Consider the following 22,224-nt stretch of genomic DNA (forward strand, 5'->3'; position numbering starts at 1 on the left):
ACCCTTTGCCTGCTTCCCCTCGTTTGCTCTTTTCTGTCACTGTACAGCGAGTACATGCACGCCAATCTGGAGTTCACACACAGTTCTGACAGGGGCTGTACTCGGCACTGCATAACAGATTGAGAGTGATGGATGGATGGGTGGGTGGATGGACAGATGAACAGCGAGACAGACAAAAAAAAAACACCTACGCTGGTGTTGGAAGGAAAGGAATGCCATGCCGGTGGCTTCTTTCCAGTATCCTTTACTCCCGTCCTCGACCTGTGCTTGTGGCCTCGCGCTTCACATGTCGCCCCTCCTCTGGAGAAAACAATTCAGTTTCCCCACCGTCAGGCTCGCCAGGACAACTTTTGGGGGACTGTTCCCCATTCAACATCCCGATTGAAAATGAGAAAATGGGCCCTGCCGTGGCCAACCGGTAGGGCACTTGTCTACTATGCGGCAGACCCGGGTTCGATTCCCGGCCCGGGTCCTTTGCCGACCCCTCCCCGGCTCTCTCCCCATTTGCTTCCTGTCCACCTCTGTCCTGTCGAGTAAAGTCGAAAAAGAGCACACAAAAAATCTTTTAAAAAAAGAAAATGAGAAAATTACTTATGAATCGTGCTATGGCGAGATATTGAAATAAACTTTTGTCGTCAATGACATCTTGCGACGCCATCACGAGGCCACAAGTACAAGGGTGGATTGGAGTTAAGTTATTTGAAAGAACCCAATGACATGGAAGTACAGTGCTCAGCCTAGCATGGAGTGATGCAGAGGAGATGTAAGGGATCATAGAGGCTCCATGCCACCCCACAGCCCCTCTGATCTGCCTCTGCAATGGAGCAGGTGGCAGTGGCGCACTACTGACTTACACTGATACGAGCTCCAGAAAGAAGTCTAGTTTGCATAAAGGACTCGAAGCATGACCTGGACGAATGAACATCTTTGCAGACATTTGCATATTGTGGAGGCTACATAAATGTACAATACACTATAACATGCTGGTTAGTAATAGTAAGTCCCTAGTATGGAGTTGTTGTCTAGCAGAGAAAGCCACTGTAGAGCTCCTGTGGTTTGCCAGTGAGCAGGATGTAGTTTGCTATGCTACACTACTTCCAGGGCAAAGCTCGTCAAGCCTGTATGAAAGGAAAGGTCAGTAAGTCTGGCCACACCAATTTAATTTGTTGGTTCTCGGATTTTTTCAGGAAAAAGTTGAAGCGAGAGGGCGGAAAAAAAAAAAAAAAAAATTAGTCGTGTGGTTATACCACCTGTATATCAGCCTCACATGGACCTCCAAAGGAAGGTGCAAGACAGGCAAACACCTGGACATGGAGAAGGACAGTGTAGAAGGGAATTAAGGCAGCCAAATAGACCAGGCACAAAATTAGCTCACAGGGCAATTATTATATTAATCTGGTTTGAATAAACTGAGATGATTCAACAGTTGAATAGTTGTTGTTTTTCTTTTTTAAAACTGCTATCCCACTCCACTAATTCCACTAAGAGCAATACTGTGTTTCACCACTGCTACTGCTAACCCACAGGGGCTTCAACTTGCCATTGCATGTTTGTCTGTAAATGTTTGAAAGTAACACGTTTCCTGATTCGCTAGTCGTAATCTGTTGAAAGGACTGGTTTTATTGGTTCTCTACGTCACATGACCTCCAACTACTAAAGAGACACCTCCCCGTTCATGAAAACATGCAGTCTTCGTTTTTTTTAGCGATTTCATTTTTTCCATTTTGATACAAAATACAAGAGGCGAATCCGAGAACCAACAAATTAAATTGGTGTGGCCTCTAAATGGGAAATTTACTGAATGTAAATAATGGATTCAAATTGAATAAAAAAGAGGCTGTAATTATTCATTTACATTATTCATAAGGGATCATGGTAAACCACCATAAACCTGAATGTTGCCATGATGTGTGCCAATTAGCCTTGTAAAGGATGTTTGTCCTCACATGAATCTCTTTTAACCTCTGGCTGTATGATGACGTGTTGTCTTGTTTGAGCTGGCTCTGGTTTGAGGGATTATGATTGGTCTAAAGCAAATGTTGATGGGCTTGGCTGGCTAGTACTGTAGTGCTGTAATGATGTCATAATGGTGGGTGAGCAGGAGGGAAGTGTGTGTCATGCTGGACGTGTGCCCACGCATTTAGATAGGAGCCCATCTGGGTATCTTCCTGCCTGAGTTAGTGAGTGAGTGAGTGCCTGCCTGACTTTGTTTGCCCTGGCAGAGATATCCACAGGGGCTGGCAATGGTACGGTATCACTGTGGTGTCACCAACTATACAGTTTCCTCTTTTCAAAGACACCATGGATACTATTACCCCGGCCCATACTCATAAACACGATGGATAGCATGCCTCTACTCATCACCATGGATACTATACGCCCCTTCCCCTACTCATAAACTGCAGAGATGTTGACATGGAGCCTGCCTCAGTCTATTTTCCTCTTCCTATATGATCCATCCTTGCCTCAACATGCATGTGTGTTACAAAAACAAGATTTGTTACAACATACTACACTGGATTTATGGGGGAAATAAATATATTTTCCCCATATTTTCTCATGATGTGACTCATGATGCATGATGGGATGGCTGAGCAGATCAGGTGACAAGTGCTGTCATTGACAAATTAACAGTAATTTTCGCAGAACATTCCCTCATGGCTTTTAACTGTTTCGGTAAGGTTGTTGGCTAAATAGAAAGTTACATTTCAGTAATTATTTCACTTTCAGTTGTAATATGTGACCCATCAGTAGCCGCATAGTATCCCCCTTCCTACTCTCATTTCTGGTTTTCACTCCAAATACAAGGTACTGCGGTGGCCCTATCTATTTGTCTGTCTGCCTGTCTCTGTGCCCCTGTCTTGTCTGTGTCCACCAGCGCTGTTTAGGGCCGCCTACAGTTGGCACCAAAGACTCTTTGTATGCATCTAGCATTGGCCAAGGGACCAGGTTGCCATCTCTTGATTGCTCATGTCTGTTTTGCTCGTAGGCCCTCTTATGTAGAAGAGTAGAGATAATTTGGTTCCCTGGCTCTACCAATTGTTTTGGAACATGTACCTCATTGAAGGGATTGTTTGTAAACGATGCTCTCTCTGTCTCTCTTCAGGACAAACACCATGATGCTGCTCATGAGATCATCGAGACCATCCGGTGAGTGTGTGTGACTGTGATTTCACTGCTTGTTATTTGGCAGCCTGACGTCAACAGACTGTCAGTTGTTCTTGTTTCTGTTGTCTGTCCTAAGGGTGTGTGTGCGTGCGTGTCTGCGTGTCTGTGTGTGTGTCTACGTGCGTGCGAGTCATGTCTCACTGGTGGCTGTTGTCCTTGTCTTTCTGTGTCTTTTTGTGGGTGTGAGGCGATATGTTTGTGTGGGTGCGTGTGGTGCATGCATGTCTGCGGGTGTCTCACTGGTGCCTGAGGTCCTTGTCTCTGTATGTGAGGCGATGTGTGTGTGCGTGCGCGCGCATGTGTCCTCGGGTGGGTGCAAGGAGATTTGTGTGTATGTGTGTGTGTGTGTGTGTGTGTGTGTGTGTGTGTACTGTGTGTGTGTGTGTGTGTGTGTGTGTGTGTGTGTGTGTGTGTGTGTGTGTGTGTGTGTGTGTGTGTGTGTGTGTGTGTGTGTGTGTGTACTGTGTGTGTGTGTACTGTGTGTGTGTGTACTGTTTATGCGTGTGTGTGTGTGTGTGTGTGTGTGTGTGTACTGTATATGCGTGTGTGTGTGTGTGTATGCGCGCGTGTTTGTCACTGGTGGCTGATGTTCTTGTCTCCCTGTTGTGTGTCCTCAGGTGGGTGTGTGAGGAGATTCCGGACCTCAAGCTGGCCATGGAGAACTATGTGCTCATCGACTATGACACCAAAAGGTCAGCTGCACTCCACTCTGCTCTTTCTCTCACTCTCACAGTATGCATGCACACACACAGACACGCACGCACACACACACACTGACTACAACAACGAAAGGTCAGTTGCACTCTACTCCACTCTGTTCACCTAGATGTAAGTTTATCCTCAAGGTCTCTATGTACTTTGCTTGCTGTAGGTCTACTGACTGTAGGCATTCACAGATTTGAGTGAAAAGCCTCATTCCACTGACAACATTGTTGAAATCGTTGAACTTTTGCTTAACTAATTCAATAAACATTGATATGGCTGATCAATGACCTTTGACTTTATTATTTGGGCCCTTAAAAAGAAACATCGATTGTGTTCCTCAGTGTACAGTGTTTTCAAATAGTCTCAGACAGCATCCCACTAGAACTCTTGCAGACCATGTTGTCTAAAAATGCCCTAGATGGGGCTGATGGTGTGGATGTTTTTCTCCGATGCAAACTCTTACTGATCCTCCTCTGTCTGTAGGTCTTCAAAAGGTTTGCTTCACTCTGTCTTGGTTGTTATGACCTTGTAAAAGCTGACTTGACTTGACTTGTTTTGTTTTGTCTGCGAGTTTGTGTTTTAAATGTGTTTATCTGTTGCAGCAAGATGAGTGCATTTTTCATTGTAGAGAGTGCTGAACATGGTGCCTGTGTGCGATTTTGTAATCAATTGTTGCCATGTCTGTTATATTGTAATCTGCTGGCTGTGTGTGTTATTTTCTAATGTGTCATCTCTCCCCCTGTGCAGCTTCGAGAGCATGCAGAGACTGTGTGACAAGTACAACAGGGCCATCGACAGCATCCACCAGCTGGTGAGGAGAAACACGCACATGCGCACCCCTGCATTAACACCTGCACACGCAAATGCACACGAACCCTTGTACACATACATACATACATGCACACACGAAACGCTCAGAAAAAGACACATGACGCATTTTGTACTGACGCCACCCCTACCATTGCATGCACGCACACACACACACACACATGCGTGTGCACACACAAGTACGTGTGCACACACACACACATGCGTGTGCACACACAAGTACGTGTGCACACACAAGTACATGTGCACAAACAAGTACATGTGCACACACAAGTACATGTGCACACACAAGTACATGTGCACACACAAGTACATGTGCACACACAAGTACATGTGCACACACAAGTACATGTGCACACACAAGTACATGTGCACACACAAGTACATGTGCACACACAAGTACATATGCACATACATTGACGCCTACACACACAAATGCACACAAACCCTTGACATACACATTAACACGTTTGCACACATACATGTACATTTTTACACAGGCACACACACAAACACACACACACACAAACACACACACACACACACACACACCACACAGAACAGGAACTCAACACCTAGACTCTTGCTTTTATAATCACCAGACAGTTGGCAGCAGCAGACCATGTACAGCTTGTACGTGCGTGTGTGAGTTTGCGTGTGTGTGTCTGCACTGCTCTGTCTCCCTGTCAGTGGTGTTCTGTTTTGGACTGTATGGCTGCTGTTGTGTTTCGTTTCCTACAGTACAGGGTGAGCTCACAGCCAATGCTCAGTGTACACACACACACACACACACACACACACACACACACACAGCATCCTAAATGAAACTCAACACCATGCACATTTCAGTGTGTGTGTGTGTGAGTCTATTTCGCACGGACGTGTGAAGATCCCTGACGGTGTGACTTTTCCATCGCTGCCTCCTGCTGCTGCACTCTGCTGAAGCACACACATCCCGCTTGCGCTGTGTTGTCTACCGAGGGCCTTTGTTGGTCAGCTGGCATCAGTATGCCGTTGCATTTTTTTGCCTTTTCAGTGCCGCTGCTGAGCCCTGTTTAAAATCCCCTTCAACAATCCCCCCTGCGAGCTGGCTTGCATTTTCCATCCATGTTTAAGTAGAAACAGTTGCAACGCATCCACAACCTCCAGCCTTTCTGCTCCCCCCCACAGTAAATACATGAAGCCTGATACCCATTTCTGTCTGCCCTTCCAATGTGCTTGTGCTTTGATCTGTCTTTCTGGCTCAGTGCTTTTGGCTACATGTGGGATTGTTTGCTTTCCAATGGAGTGTGGGTGGGTGGGTTTGTGTGTGTTGTGGATGCGAGCGACATAGTGTTTGGTTTGTGTCTGTATGTGTTGTTGTGTTTTGTTGTGCTGTTTATGCTGTTTATGCTGTCTTTGTTTCAACACAGTCGAAAGGTACCACATTAGCCCTTGGAGCTAAGCGTCTGTCTGTCTGTCTGTCTGTCTGTCTGTCTGTCTGTCTGTCTGGTTGTGTCAGTGTGTACTGTTTTGTATGTGTCAATTGTGATACTGGAAAGAGACCACACCACCAATAAAGCTTAATAACAGTTCATCTATTGTGTGTGTTTGTGTATGTTCTGAGGAAGTTGAACAAGCGTCTGTCTAACGGTCGTGTGTATGCGTGCGCGCATGTGTGTGCGTGCCTGTGTGTGCGCATGCTTGTACGTGTCTGTGTGCGTCCATGAAGCTTAATTAGCGTCCGTCTAACGGCTTGCTGTATGTGTGTTTATATGGTATAGCCATATGTAAATGTGTGCATTTGTGTAATTTGTAATTTGTGTATTTGTATCCCCACAGTGGAAAGGCACCACTCAGCCCATGAAGCTCAACAAGCGTCCGTCTAACGGGCTGCTGCGCCACATCCTGCAGCAGGTCTACAACCACTCCATCACTGACCCCGAGAAGCTTAACAACTACGAGCCCTTCTCGCCAGAGGTGTACGGGGAGACCTCCTTCGACCTGGTGGCGCAGATCATAGACGAGGTGGAGCTTATGGAGGACGACACGTTCGTAGACCTGGGCAGTGGTGAGTACAGGGAAACACACACACACACAAACACACAAACACACGGCATCATGGAGGAGGACACATTCATGGACCTGGGTAGTGGGAAGTAATGGCACGAATAGACCAGAAAGGACTTGAGCAATTCCGGCAACAGAAGTAATGGACTTTGTATGGAGTCGCTGGTGACAGAAGAGACAAAAGAGTTTAGGGCGATTTGAGCAACTTAAGCATCACTTTGTTGTTGGATTCCAGCAAATATTATGGAAATGAGCTATGATGCGGTTCGGCAACAGCCACCACAGCCAATGAGAATGTCGGAATACTTGCATTCTGCTTTTAACGGACATACTCTGTCGCTTCTATCGCTCGTATTGCTCTTGCTGCATAGTCCAGCAATTCTCTGTCGCTTAATCTTGTCGCAGCCAGTGTTTTCGCCCGGTAAAGGTGCACGCACACACTGCATGTGGAGTGTAGGGTTTTGAGCTTGACTGTTTTGTTGTGAGAGCAGTGCATAGTTTTCTTTTCTACGTGATGGAAGAACTGAGGATGTCACTTTGCTCATCTTCCTGTTTACTATGACTTTTCTCATCGCAGGAGTGGGCCAGGTAGTGCTGCAGGTTGCCGCGGCGACCAACTGTAAACACTACTACGGGGTGGAGAAGGCAGAGACACCGGCAACTTACGCTGAGGTGAGCCTCACCTGCACACACTTCCAAACACACACCTGTAGACACACTTGCACACACAAATGTGGCACACATCACTTCATGCATGTTGATGTCTTTGAAAAACCTTGAAATTGGAATCTTGAAACTAGAGATAAAGGTTTTTTTTAAAACCTGCCACAGTTTCCTTGAATGCTTTTTACAGTTAGCTGACTCATAGCAAGTTGTCATTTTATGGCAGTATTCTCTTAACCCAGGATTAAAACTTGAAATGTAATTCAGACGCTTTGTTCTGTTCAGTTTTCCTATTGGGCTATTGGGGAAAATCTTTTCTGAATGACATTTTCATGAATGATCTTTTACTGACTTGACTCTGTTTTGTATGTCCACAGTCAATGGATCGTGAGTTTAGGAAGTGGATGAAGTGGTATGGGAAGAAGCACGGCGAGTACACGGTAAAGAGCTCTGTATGCTCTCGCGGCAGCCTGTCGCAGAGATGCCTTCGCAAATAGTTTAGATTTTTTGCTCCGACGGGACCCATAGGTCTGCGCTGTGTTATTTATCGTCCCAACGGTAGCGGCAACGAGAGGATTGTTCAAACTGCCATCAATATGAGTAGACTATAATGTGTCTGTTGGTTTGTAGCTTAATTTTTTTTTTTCATTTATATTTTATGATTCAACGGCAATGAAGAATAAAATAAATGTTGTCTGCAAGCGGTCACATTTTTGGAGAAGCACACCAAGCGTTTGCGAAGGGGGGCAAAATCTCTGCCAGGCTGTCGGCAACACTGCACAGACAACTTGGTTTCTGAGCATGAACTGGGCTCAAGAGTAGCACTAGAGGCCAGCAGCCTGCCTGTCTGCCAGTGATTTTCACAACCCTTTAATCAGCACTACTTCCTTCCTCCCCAACCTGTAATTGCCCATGCATGCTACTGTTTCATTCGTTTCACACTCATTGTTCTCTGCTTGTGTGTGTGTGTGTGTGTGTGTGTGTGTGTGTGTGTGTGTGTGTGTGTGTGTGTGTGTGTGTGTGTGTGTGTGTGTGTGTGTGTGTGTGTGTGTGTGTGTGTGTGTGTGTGTGTGTGTGTGTGTGTGTGTGTGTGTGTGTGTGTGTGTGTGTGTGTGTGTGTGTGTGTGTGTGTGTGTGTGTGTGTGTGTGTGTGTTTTCTCTCCAGCTTGAAAGAGGTGACTTCCTCTCCGAGGAGTGGCGAGAGAGGATAGCCAACACGAGGTACGTTGGAAGTGTGTGTGTGTGTGTGTGTGTGTGTGTTTTCTCTCCAGCTTGAAAGAGGTGACTTCCTCTCCGAGGAGTGGCGAGAGAGGATAGCCAACACGAGGTACGTTGGAAGTGTGTGTGTCCGCGAGTCTGTGTGTGGCGAGAGAGCGAGAGTAGCCAGTACGATGTAGGAAGCTCCTCGTGTGTCTCTTCCTCTTCCTCTCCCGCTGCTGTGGCATATGTAACCTGATAGCAGCTGCCCTGTACAGCACTGCAGGGAATGCTGCCAGACACTGATTTGGCAGACAGATAAGATGGGCCAGCAGCAGTAGCAATAGCAGCAGTTAGTGCCCCACAGATTCAGATTGGAAATTTCTGGAGTCTTCCTCCCCAGAGAACTATGATTCACGACAAGGCTAGATGGTATCGCGCCATGAGAGTAAAAAAATAATAATTGTGTGTGTGTGTCCCTCTCCTCTCCTCTCCTCTCCTCTCCTCTCTGCAGTGTCATTTTTGTGAATAACTTTGCATTCGGTCCGGAGGTGGACCATCAGCTGAAGGAGCGCTTTGCGAACATGAAGGAAGGTGAGTGCCACTGGAAAGCCCCCGTTTCATACAGTACATCCAGCCCTATGTGGAGGCTGAATCTACATCCAGCCCTATGTGACGGCTGGGTCTTTATTAGAGATGTACAGGATCCCGGATCCGGTTCCAGGATCCAGGATCCGGTAGCAGAGGCTTTTAAGTCAAAATAGTTTGAGCCAACGTGATAAAAAGGGCCCACGTGTGTGAGTAGGCCATGTGTTTCAACCCTTTCGTAGGATCCGGTATCCGGTTCCGGATCCGGCAGGATCCTAAAAATCAGGATCCGGTGCATCTCTAGTCTTTATCCAGCCCTAAGTGAAGGCTGAATTTACATCCAGCCCTATGTAGCGGCTGGGTCTGCATCTACAGTAGTCGAAGAATCTTCTGTTAGAGAAAGATACTTCAAACTCCGCCCACCTAATGCAAAGGAGTTTGGTCACCTAAGGGGGTGTTGTCCCCTCCTTCTTCTCTTTCTGTAGTGTTTGATGGCAGCTTGCGCTACCGCCATCTACAGCGCTAAGGGAACTCCATTTATTCTCAACCTAAAGTCTCCAAAGGTCTCCTAAGGTGGCGTTCAAGTGACGTCACATGGATCCAGGGAAAGAATGGGCTTGATGTATATTACTAATAGATCCTTTGATCCAGTCCTGTGTGAAGGTTGGATCATTCAATGTAGCCCTCTCCGTAGACGCATTGGATTCTTTGTCTAGCTTGGCTTGCATTCAGTCCAGTGTATGTAGTCTTGTGTGCAAGCTGTGTCATACATATAATCCTGTTGCTAGCCTTTGTCATACACCCAGTTGTTTGCATGGGCTGCCATGCAGTCAGGTGTGCGTGTGCGCGTGCAGAGATGCCTTATTGATCCCAAAGGCAATTCTGGGCCGTAACTGCAAGACCACACTTTATTCCCCCTGTGAACCCAGTCCTCTCATTCCATAGGCAAACGGCACATGAAACCATGGTGTCCCTAAAAAACACCTTAAGGCTTGACATTTTCTGATGAGGTCATCTCTCGTCATTGAAGAGATCAGGGGCTATCAGTACGTTATTAAATGCTTACTGGTCTGAACTTGAATGGCCTAGACAGGAGTGAGGTAGTGGTGCACCTTTTGGCCAGGTTGATGAACATTTCAACTGTGTCTGTCTCTCTGTCTGTCTGTGTCTGAGTTAAGCTCGCAAAACTTTTGTTTTTTTTCTTTTCTTTTTCCAGGTGGAAAAATTGTATCCTCAAAACCTTTTGCACCTCTTAACTTCAGAATCAACAGTCGAAACTTGAGTGGTGAGTGAACAGGGCACACTGTTCAGGTTAATGTTTTGATACAGTATGGTGTTTGTTTTGCGTAAGTATAATGTGTCTGTGTGCACGTGTGTCTGTGTTTTTGTTCCAGACATTGGCACAATAATGCGTGTGGTGGAGCTGTCTCCTCTGAGGGGCTCCGTGTCCTGGACTGGGAAGCCGGTCTCCTACTATCTCCACACCATAGACCGCACCATAGTGAGTAGACACTCTCTCTATTCCTTTCTCTCTCGCTCTCGCTCTCTCTCTCTGTCTCTCTCTCTCTCTCTCTCTCTCTCTCTCTGTCTCTCTCTCTCTCTGTCTGTCTCTCTCTCTCTCTCTCTCTCTCTCTCTCTCTCTCTCTCTCTCTCTCTCTCTCTCTCTCTCTCTCTCTCTTGTCCCTACTATCTGTACACCACAGACTGACTGCACCATAGTGAGTAGTCTCTCTCTCTCTCTTTCTATTCCTATATCCCTCTCTTTCTCTCATCTCCTACTATCCCACACAATAGACAACACCACATTGATGAGTGTCTGTCTCTCTTCTCTTTCTCTCTCTCTCTCTCTCTCTCTCTCTCTCTCTCTCTCTCTCTCTCTCTCTCTCTCTCTCTCTCTCTCTCTCTCTCTCTCTCTCTCTCTCTCTCTCTCTCTCTCTCTCTCTCCTCTGCCCCCCTCTGTGCATCCCCATTGTGTCTGCAGCTAGAGGCAGCAGTGCTGATGTTCTGTTCTGTCCTCTTCCGTCCTACACCCTAACACTGCTCTTTGTGTTTCTCTTTTGCAGCTTGAAAACTATTTTTCTAGTCTCAAAAATCCTAAACTCAGGGTAAGTAGCTGTCTTTTTAAGCAGTCAGTTTGCCACTGTTTTTAATCATGTGTGTTTTGATTCCTAGCTTTTTATGCGTTTTATGTGCCTGAGATATTTTATTTTCACAGTAGTACCATTTAATGACTCATCAGGTCAGCCTACTGGAGGTGTTTTCTGGTATTATCTTTATTGTAGACCAAGTGTTGACAGTAGTATGTCATGAATCATCGGTGTTGTGGGCCAGTTGCTTAAGCTGGTGTTAAATCTGTGGGGGTGTGAGCATGATGCTACAGGTTTATGTGTACATGAGTAAGCGGGGTTGCGAGATCTAGGTAGAGATTATTTGAGGACAGCCGTGCGTGTGCGTGTGTCCTTGTTTGTGTTTTTTGGCTGCATGGCTGTCCCTCTTTGGCCTCTGTGTGTATGTTTGTGTATGGGTGTGTCTGTGTGTGTTTCTGGCTTTGGGGCTTGGCCTGACGTCCGTGTGTGTCCGTGCGCGTGCTCATGTGTGTGTGTTCCAGGAAGAGCAGGAGGCAGCTCGTAGGCGTCAACAGAAGGACAAAGACAGCAAAAGCAACACCACCACCCCCACCAAGCAAAAGGTACACACACACACACACACACACACACACACACACACACACACACACCAAGACACAGAAGGTGCGCGTACACACACACACACACACACACACACACACACACACACACACACACACACACACACACACACACACACACACACACACACACACACACACCACCTTGCCCTCAAAAACCATTGAGTCAAAAAATACACATACCCTTGTCACGAGCCAAACATGCTGACCTACTGAAGTTTTGCACTTTTGCTTTCTGTTCCTCTTGTAAAGTTTCTAATGTCCTACTACAATCTCAAAACGTCTCCAGAGGATTACACTGTGGAGGCGGAGATAACGGTTATGTGTGTTTGTGTGTCTGTGTGTCTGACTGATCCCGTGTGTCTGTGCTTGTGGTCTTTGGGTGTCTGGGTCTGTGTTTGTCCTGTTTGTGTATGAATGTGTACCCGTGTCTATGCTTGTATGTTAACTGTCTTTGTATGTCCCATCGTGTGTGTGTGTGTGTGTGTGTGTGTGTGTGTGTGTGTGTGTGTCTGTGTGTGTGTCTGTGTGTGTGTGTGTGTGTGTGTGTGTGTGTGTGTGTGTGTGTGTGTGTGTGTGTGTGTGTGTGTGTGTGTGTGTGTGTGTGTGTGTGTCTGTGTGTGTGTCTGTGTGTCTGGTGTGTGTGTGTCTGGTGTGTGTGTGTCTGGTGTGTGTGTGTCTGGTGTGTGTGTGTGTGTGTGTGTGTGTCTGGTGTGTGTGTGTTTGTGTCTGTGTGTGTGTGTGTGTGTCTGGTGTGTGTGTGTGTGTGTGTGTGTCTGGTGTGTGTGTGTGTGTGTCTGGTGTGTGTGTGTGTGTGTCTGGTGTGTGTGTGTGTGTGTGTGTGTCTGGTGTGTGTGTGTCTGGTGTGTGTGTGTGTGTGTGTCTGGTGTGTGTGTGTGTGTGTGTGTGCGCGTTGGTCTGTGTGTGTCCTGTTGTGTGTGGTTGTGTTGTTTGTATGGCTGGACCATCACCACCATCAGCCTCAGCAACAGCAGCAGCAGGCGTCAGTGCAGCATCAGCACTATCCGCAGCATCCCCATCCTCCTCATCACCATGCCGACTCGTGCGGAGAGGAGGACCGGCCCGCTCTGCTGGGCGTCACCAAGACCTCCCCCAAGCAGCGCCGCTCGCGCCTGCTGACCAAGGGCCGCAAGCTGGCCAACAAGAAGCGCGGACGCCCCAAGAAGGCCCCCGGCTCAGCTGGTGGTGGGGTTGGGGGTGTGGGTGCAGCATCCAACGCGGTACCCGCTGGTGCCCCCACCGCTGCTGCCCAGCGCAAGAACAAGAAGGGCCAGAGCGCCCTGGAGCTGCTGCATGCCAAAACACTCTCCTCCGTGCCCACTCAGGGTGAGTCAAAGATGGGCGTACACACACACACACACACACACACACACACACACACACACACACACACACACACACACACACACACACACGCGCATTCAACATGCTACAGTTATACTAAACCATCTCCTTTGTGCCCACTCAGGGTGAGCTGGGACACACACACACACACACCCACACACACACACACACACATATACATACACACACACACATTTTGATGCACAGTACTCACCCATAATATGATATCTCCTCGATGATGACCCTGGTTCAGATGTTAAATTATACACCACAGCGAATGTGAATATTCAGAGACTTCAGACATTGTTCCATAAATGTGAAATCAGAAAGCATTGCATGTTGACTGCTGTACTACTGTTACTTCAGATCTACTGCTGTTCATTCAACAGAAACAGACAGGCTTTTTGAGATGATTAGAGCAGACCTACTTCTGCTGTGTTTTTGTATATCGCTTCAATCAAGTGCGTCCTCCTCTTGGTACCAGCTGGTGTTGTTATTTATAGCCTCTTACTGTCCCACGGCGGTGGGTCAGCAAGCTCCTCTTGTTTACGCACTGTGGCCCAGAATAGTCTGATGATGCCTCCACTTGATTTGGCTGCTGAAACTAATAATGAGTGGGTGTGTATTTTTACAGCCATGTGGTACAAGTGACTCATTGTGTGTGTGTGTGCGTGTGCGTGTGCGTGTGCGTGTGCGTGTGTGTTTGGTTGTGCAGATGCATTCCGGTCATCTCAGAGCCCGTACTACCAGCTACCTCCCAAAGTGCCGCACTACGCCTCCAGCCAGCTCCTGCAGGGGCCCACCCCACCTGCCCTGCAACAGCTGCTGGGTAAGATCGCCTCCTCCTCCAACTTCTCTTCCTTTACTCTCCTCTTCTCTTCTCTCCTCTCCCTCCTCCTCTTTGCTCCTCTCTTCCCATCATCTCCCATCTTCACACCACCTACTCTGCAACACCTCTCTTCTCCTCCTCTTTTCCCCTCCTCCCCTCTTTTTTCCCTCTCTTCTCCTCTCCTCTCATCTCCTCTCCCCCTCCCCTTTGCTCCTCTCCTCCCTTGATCACCCATCTTCACCACCTGCTCTGCAAAAGCTGCTGCATAAGATCACCTCAAGAGCATCTCCTCTCTTCTCTTCTCTCTTCAGTCTCTTGCCTCTCCTCAGTCTCTTGCCTCTCCTCCCTTCAGCCTCAGTTATCCTCCTCTCCTCTTCTCTTCTCCTCTCCTTTATTACAATATTCACCTCTCCTCTCCTCTCTTCCCATCATCATCCTCTCCTCTCTTCCTGCAGCAGCTGCTGTGTACGTCCACCTCCAGATGGTCCTACAACGTCTCTCCTCTCTTCCACACGTTTGCCCTCTCCTTTCCTCTCTTCCTCTGGCTGCTTGGCCACTCTTGACCTGTTTATGAGCTTGCCATTTTCCCCCCTCATCTTCTCTGGAGTTCACCTCCAGCTGCCCTCTAGCCTTTCCACACTCTTAACCATTTCCTTTCCCATCTTCTCCTCTCCTCCTGTCTACTCTCATTTTCTCCCCTCTTTTTTGTCTTCTGGGTAGATCAAGCCGTATCCCTGGCCCATCATTTCTCTCCTTTTCACCTTTTCTTTTCCTCTCCTTCACTCCTCTGTTCTCTTCTCTTTTCCTCTCTTCTTTCTGCTGAGTACATTCCAGCTCCTCCATCCCTTCTCTCGTTTCACCCTCATTACCCTCTTCACCCTCTCCCATCGTCTGGGTCAGTTCACCCTCTTCACCCTCCCCATCCTCTCAGTCTTCTCTCCTTTTACTCTCATGGCTAAGTTTAGGTATCCTGGTATCTATCCTTTTCATCTTCTCCTTTCCTCTCGTTTTTTCCTTCTATTTCACCTTCTCCTGCTTTCTCTTCTGTCCTCTTTCTGCTGTGTATGTTCACCTTCAAACACCCCTCCACTGTCTACTGACTTTTCACCTTCACTGCTTTCCTCTCCTCCCCTTTCCTTTTCTCTCCTGCCCTCTTGTCTGCTCTCATCTCCTCCCCCGTCTCGTCTTCTCTCTTCACCTCCATCTGCCCTCTGCTTTTCTTTTCCTTTCCTCTCTTCTCTCCTCCCCTGCTGTCTACCCTCATCTCCTCTCATCCATTGTCCAGTCAGCTCTCCTCTCCTCTTCTCTCATCTCTTCTCTCCTCTCTTGTTCTCTCTTTTTTTCTGTTCTCTTCTCTCCTCACTATTTGCTCCTCCCCCTCTCCAGGATTATATTACCTCACCGCATTGCTTCACATTTGTAGCCACACCTCTAAGCCCTCCTGTAGCTTCATGAGCTTTTTCCCGCCCTCCAAACGCATGTTTTTCCAAATGTATTGCGTTCTGTTTTGAATAAGTGCTAGCTATTATTATAGTGCCTGTTATTATGGTGTCTTTTTATTTTAGAACAGTGTCTGATATTGTGTTTTGTGTGTTTGTTCTGTGTGTAGATAACTTCAAGGTCCAGTACCTGCAGTTCATGGGTTACATGAAGACTCCTCAATACCGTGCCAACCTGCAGCAGCTCCTGGAACAGGAGAAGGTAAAAGCCGTACAGCACTGCTCAGTTCTTTCCATTGTCCTACCTCCCTTCCTCCCTTGTGCTTGTGGCCTCGTGATGTCATCATTGACAACACAAGTTTAATGCAAAAGTGCAATTTAATATATATTTTAGGGGCTTTTATGCCTTTATTCGATAGGACAGTCTGAGACGGTGACAGGAAGGGAGTGGGATAGAGACACGGGGTGGGATCGGCAAACGACTCCGGCCGGACTCGAACCGGGGTCCCCATGGGCATGCAAGCCCAAATGTGGGGGGCTAAGCGCGATGCGCCACAGCGCCCCCAAAAAGCGCAATTTAAAGGTCATTTCGCATCATTTGCAATCGGGATGTTAAATGGGGAGAAGTCACTCTAAAGTTGCTGTGGCTAGGCCGAGGGCAGGAGTTAGGAGAATGGAAAGAACACACTATGTTCCAGTCGTAGCAACAGACAGCAGATTTGATACAAGGCAAGGCCATTTTATTTTTATAGCGCATTTCATACAAAATATGCAACTCGATGTGCTTTACAAAAAAGCAAGCCCAGAGAGACCCTGACCACCGGACAACAGGGTATATATGGATACGCAGAACGACCCATTGGCAGCAGGATTCAGTCATGCCCACACACAGTGCAGTCATCAGTGTTAAATTATGCCCAAACAATGACCTCTAGACAGATAATATGATCAGCAATCACTAGGGTCCAGTCCTGCCCACAACCGTCGGAGTACAGACATGCCCACAGGCACAGTTCAGTTATGGTCACTGACACCATAGCTCAGCTCAGTCATAACCACACACACACACACACACACACACACACACACACACACACACACACAGAGATACATACCAGAAGTCAGTCCTGGTACCTACCGGTTTAGGTAGGAGGAGACGGGACAGTCGCCGCCATCTTGTTGACACCTTCGGGGTGCTATTTCGCTATTAGTGAGACCAGATCTGAGAGTCAATGGGAAAAATGAATGGGGAAACTGAGTATAGGACGGGAGGGAACCCAGCGGTTGTGAAAACCATGATTGAAACCACCGTGAAAAACTGATCAATCTACACTACTTGGTTGTGTCATAAGAGTCGAAATAAAGCTTTTTAAGCCACTTTTCTCACATTGTTTTTGACAGAGCGCAGGCGCAGTAGTTCCATAAAGGCACGAGAGCAACGGCTTTTCACAACTGAGCATGCGCGGCATTTCACGTGCGCCGATGCAGCCAGATGATTGGATCACTGGCAACGCAGCTCAGCAGGCGAGAAAGGCGGGAAGACGTCATATTTGCGTTACAAATCTTCACCGTTAATTTCTATGGACGCTTACACCAGCTGTCATGTCTCCTCCTCTCTAAACCGTCTCTGGTCCTTCTCGGAGAGCGTGACCAGCGGGCTCTAGAGCTCAGTCATGCCCAGTGAGCGGCATGCCTGCTGATGGGCCACTGGCCTTGCGTCTGTCAGGCTCTTATCACTCCGCTGCTAATAAAGCCTTCCTGCCTTTTATGATCATGCATCATGCAACTCTGAATAGGCTGCCAAATGCTGCAGCGTTTACTCTTGTTACTTTGTTGTCTACTCTCTAACATACTCGCGCACACAGACACACAGTGAAACGGTATGGCTCCAAAAAACACAGTGCTTCAGGTAGAGATAGTTGAGAGAGCAGCTACAATGACTGTCTGCACATCCCTACCATACTGCTATTATACACCAATTTATTGCATACCATCACCGTAACTTTTTCCTCCACACACACACACACACATGCGCGCGCACACACCTTTTTCCGACTCGCATTATATCCATCTCTCTCTCTCTCCTCTCTCTCTCTCTCTCTGTCTCTCTCTCTCCCTCTGTCTCTCTCTCTCCCTCTCCCTCTCTCTCTCTCTCTCTGTCTCTCTCTCTCCCCCTCCTTCTCTCTCTCTCTCTCTAGGTACGGCATACAGAGCTGTCGGGTCAGGCGGAGCAGCTACTGAATGTGTGTCAGACTCATAAAGATAAAATCAAATGGCTCTTCCATGCAAAACTAGAGGAGGTGAGTTATGTCACAGCAGCCGCTTTGCACATGGTGACCGCCACACATCTTATCATGACAGGATAATTGTTGTGTGAGCACGTGTGCATGCGTGGGTGAGTCGTTGTGTAAGAAGTATCCAGCGGAAAGCTTTTGAGGTGTATCCGTTTGTGTGTGCGTGTGCCTGAGAAGTATCCTTTTGTATAGCTGTTTTGATTGACCTTTTATTGTAAGTGCACTTGAAGGACATCGTGTAAGAGGCCAATTGTCTCCATTATTTCACTCTGAATTGCAACACCGAATGTGAAGGCCATTTTGATTGAAGTCTCATATGGTCTCATATACACATGCCTTCTCTGTGACACCTCACCCTTGTGGCTCTCTGCTATCTCTAGGTCTCCTAACATTGTATGTCCTCTCCCCCACAGCAGGGTGAGAAGGCTCTGACATTAGATGATCTGCTACATTCCAGTTCTCTTATCTACAATCTCTAGTCCAACTAACCCTCTATCTCATGTAATGTAATGTAATGTTATCTCCTGCCTCCCATATCTGGGTGTAAGGACCCTCGAGAACTGCTATACTGTTAATGGTTTCGATGTCTCCTAGCCCTGTGTCTTCTGTCCCCACGGCTGGGTTTAAAGGCTCTGACCCTGTAGATCAGTGTTCTTATCTTAATGGCCCGCCGTATAAACAGGGCTGATGGTCTCTGTAAAGGGGGGTTTAGAGTCGCGCGTTCGCGGGGGTTCTGCACAGAGAATGAGCCACAGCGCCCCCCTGTGCAGCGACAAAACGACCCCTGGCTGCAGTACACGCATGTTTCTCCCAGGCTGAAATGTCCGTGAGCTGAGCTATGCTTGAAGACGGTGATTGGTCAATGCGCTTACGGCAGTCCGGGGGGAACTCAGCCCTGATAGGTCAGTTGTGTTCTATTCTTCTACCCTACCGCGGAGGTTTGAAGGAAAACGAAAAACACGATGCAGATGACTTGGCAGGAAATCACTGGAGTTTACTTGACAGGGAGAAGAGAAACTGTTTTTTATTTCAGTAGTACAACTTCCAAAAAATCAATTAGAAATATCCATAAAAGGCCATCATGGAAATGATATGTTTGTAGTGTGGTAGTAGCAAAGAAGCCTCTTTGTTCTTTTGTAGTGTGGCAGCTAGCTCATTAAAAAAGGGTTCGCTAATGTCCTGTAGAGTTTGAATGGGTTTGGCTGACAGTTGCTAAGCTAGCTGTTAATTAGATAGGCTATCTATTGTATTTAAAAATGGCTTTTGTTTCATTTAACCACCTCAACTGTAAAACATGAATAAAGAGAGACTCTTGTATGCTATCATCCATGTCTAATTACGCCACAACTTTTTAAATTAATAGCAAGAAGCCTCTTTGTTGATACAGTATATAGTACAAGTAGTGTGGCTAGCTAGCTTCTAAAACAGGGTTCGCTAATGTCCTGTAGAGTTTGAATGGGTTTGGCTGACAGTTGCTAAGCTAGCTGTTAATATGGCTATTAGATGTATTGTATTTAAAACGGCTTTTGTTTGGCATTTTAACCACCTGAACTGTAAAACATGAATAAAGAGAGAATCTTGTATGCTATCATTCATGTCTAATTACGCCACAACTTTTTAAATTAATAGCAAGAAGCCTCTTTGTTAGTGGTAGAATTACGTTTCAGGTGGCTAGTCAACTAGCTTTGAGTTTGTAATGACTGATTTAGCTGGCTAGCTACTACTAGGCCCCAGGTGTGAATGGCCATTCATGCTGTCTATTGTCTTTTAAAATGGCGTTTGTCTTGCATTTAATCTCATGTAGTACTTGACCAAAAATAAACTGATGTTGTACCATCTAATTATGCCCCAACTTTTAGAAGTAGGCTACTAGTGGAATATTACGTTTTACATAGCCAGCTGATTAGCTTTGTGATTCATTCTAGGGACTGGGCTCAACTGAATGAGTTAGTTCGCCCCCTGTTGTCACGGAGGTGAATTGACGTCATTAAAATCTCCTCCTCCCTCCCCCCTTGCCCCACTCTTGAATTTTCGGCGGGAAAAAAAACACCACGCCCTTTCGCACGCATTCGCATGTAGGTCGACTATGAGGCAATACCCCCCGCTGACAGTACGTCTATGCTTTACCCCGCAATCGGCACCGCGTGACTATGCATCAGCCTTAACTCCTAACCCTGTATCTCCTCCTGTGTCCCCTCTGCAGCTGGGTGTGAAGGCTCTGACCCTGGATGACCTGCTGCAGGCCCAGAAGGAGATCTCAGCCCACAACCAGCAGCTCAAGGAGCAGACGCAGCAGCTGGAGAGGGACATGGTGAAACTGAGGGACCAGAGCCTCATGCTGGTGAGGAGACGACACACGCACACACACACGCACACGCGAGCAGGTCAGGTACACTGAACACGGCCCACCATGCACACGCTTGCACACGCACGCGCACACACACACACACACACACACACACACACACACACACACACACACACACACACACACACACACACACACACACACACACACACACACACACACACACACACACACACACACACACACACACACACACACACATCTTTGAGCAAAACAATGACACTAACAGCCTTGCCCTAAAATCAATCTCTGATCAGAAGTGCACTTTTGATGCACCACAAACCATGACTCTTCAGGCTTAATAAAAGGTGTGTGTGTGTGTGTGTGTGTGTGTGTATTCAGCTGAAGGCGCGGTGTGAGGAGCTGAAGCTGGATTGGGGCTCTCTGTGCATGGAGAGCCTGCTGAAGGAGAAGCAGAACCTCCACAGGCAGATATCAGAGAAACAGCGCCACTGCCTGGAGCTGCAGGTAACTGCACCAATCACAACTCATTCATTCTCTCAAACTGATACTATTTTGATTTGCCTCTCTTAACTTCTTTAGGGTTTTGCACAATTAGAGGGATACTCTTCACTCTTGTCTTCTTTCATTACTCTTGTCAAAACCACAACTCCCTGGGCGCCCCCTCCACATACGGGCTTGCATGCTCTTGAGGACGCAGGTTTCAGTCCGACTTGGGTCATTCCCCAGCCCTGCCCTATCTCTCTCTACCACTCGTTTCCTGTCATCTCTGCACCGTCACTGTCAGATAAAGGCATATAAATTCATAAAACATACTTTTAAAAACTCACAACTCCCAGCTTCAACTGGTTGTCCATTTCAAGCTTGCACCTCCATCCTCTCCTTTTGCTAGTGGCCTTGTGCTTCTTCGACACCCTGCCTCTGGAGAAAACGAACCCTCCCCTGCTGTTAGTCTCGGCAGAGCAACTTTTGGGGGGCTTTTCATCATTCAACATCCCAGTTGTAAATGAGAAAATTATCTTTTAAATGAGCTTTTGCAAGATATTGAATAGAATGTCCACAAGCCAGAGGAGAGGACGGGAGGTACCCGATTTAGTTGGACTTATTCTGGGTTGCATTTCTCAAAAACATAGTTGTTAGCCAGTTAGCAGCTTGGGTAGTTGCCAATATAGGTAATTGCATTACAACCAACAAAGTAGCAAATGTAGTTAGCAACTACATTTTTGAGAAATGCATCTGGCTTGGCTTGCGCCTCTTAACATTTTTAGGGTATTGCACTACCAGTGAGATATTCAACACTGCGCTCCAGCTTTCTTTTATTGCTCTTGTCAAAACTATTACAAAATGACCGTTGTTTTTAAGAGTTCACATTTAAATTCACCAGATGTCTTGTAATCAGATTACAGTGCCCTTTTTTTCTCCTGAAGCTAGGCCAGTATTGCACTGATGTGCTGTAGGTCATCTTATAGGTAAAGATTACAATCAGTCCTCCACTGCAATGTTACACTTCTGAATATGTAAGCCCATAAGTCATGAAGTGTCGGTCGACTGCACAGTTCACAGTCTGCAACTATCAGCTGAACAAAGCTGTTGTGCTTGATGCAATAGATGAACACAGGATGTTGACTGAACCACACAAACGGTTTCACCACTCCTTTCACAAGTGACCACCAGTAAGAATGAACCGGTAGTTAGACACACTCACATTCACACACTGGTGTGCAGTGTAGTGTATTGTGCTGTGGTGTGGTGCTTTGTCTCTATGGTGGCCAGTGGCCATGCTGACACTGCCCCCTGCTGTTCGTTTAAGTGATCCTTAAAGTGTTCATATTTTGAATATCTACAACTGTGTTTGTGAAGCTTATTCATCCTTCTACTGTGTTTATAGCTCAGTCTCTTCTCTCCTCAGGATGTCACATGTTGCATGCATTCTCTTCTTTTTTTCTAAATCTCTCTATTCCTTTTGTTTATACCTCACTTTGGACAGTATTGAATTAAGTGTACATCAGCATATTCAAATTTGCTATATAAAGACTCCATTTGCCTTTTAGCTCACTAGTGCA

General features: G+C 47.0%; 1 protein-coding gene across 1 annotated transcript in view; it reads left to right on the forward strand.

Moving 5' to 3' along the window:
• Nucleotides 1-22,224, forward strand: part of dot1l (DOT1-like histone H3K79 methyltransferase) — a 53,382-nt gene that overhangs the window by 11,248 nt on the left and 19,910 nt on the right. Inside the window, exons 3-20 of the mRNA XM_063201893.1 lie at nt 3,107-3,150; nt 3,786-3,860; nt 4,621-4,684; nt 6,523-6,751; nt 7,328-7,422; nt 7,791-7,853; nt 8,579-8,634; nt 9,125-9,204; nt 10,415-10,483; nt 10,593-10,699; nt 11,262-11,303; nt 11,807-11,887; nt 12,886-13,252; nt 13,986-14,099; nt 15,709-15,800; nt 17,737-17,838; nt 20,036-20,173; nt 20,543-20,668. Of these exons, the coding sequence (XP_063057963.1) occupies nt 3,107-3,150; nt 3,786-3,860; nt 4,621-4,684; nt 6,523-6,751; nt 7,328-7,422; nt 7,791-7,853; nt 8,579-8,634; nt 9,125-9,204; nt 10,415-10,483; nt 10,593-10,699; nt 11,262-11,303; nt 11,807-11,887; nt 12,886-13,252; nt 13,986-14,099; nt 15,709-15,800; nt 17,737-17,838; nt 20,036-20,173; nt 20,543-20,668 (1,944 nt within the window). The remainder of the gene's footprint in view (nt 1-3,106; nt 3,151-3,785; nt 3,861-4,620; nt 4,685-6,522; nt 6,752-7,327; nt 7,423-7,790; nt 7,854-8,578; nt 8,635-9,124; nt 9,205-10,414; nt 10,484-10,592; nt 10,700-11,261; nt 11,304-11,806; nt 11,888-12,885; nt 13,253-13,985; nt 14,100-15,708; nt 15,801-17,736; nt 17,839-20,035; nt 20,174-20,542; nt 20,669-22,224) is intronic.

This window comes from Engraulis encrasicolus, chromosome 6 (genome assembly GCF_034702125.1).
Source record: "Engraulis encrasicolus isolate BLACKSEA-1 chromosome 6, IST_EnEncr_1.0, whole genome shotgun sequence".
NCBI lineage: Eukaryota > Metazoa > Chordata > Actinopteri > Clupeiformes > Engraulidae > Engraulis > Engraulis encrasicolus.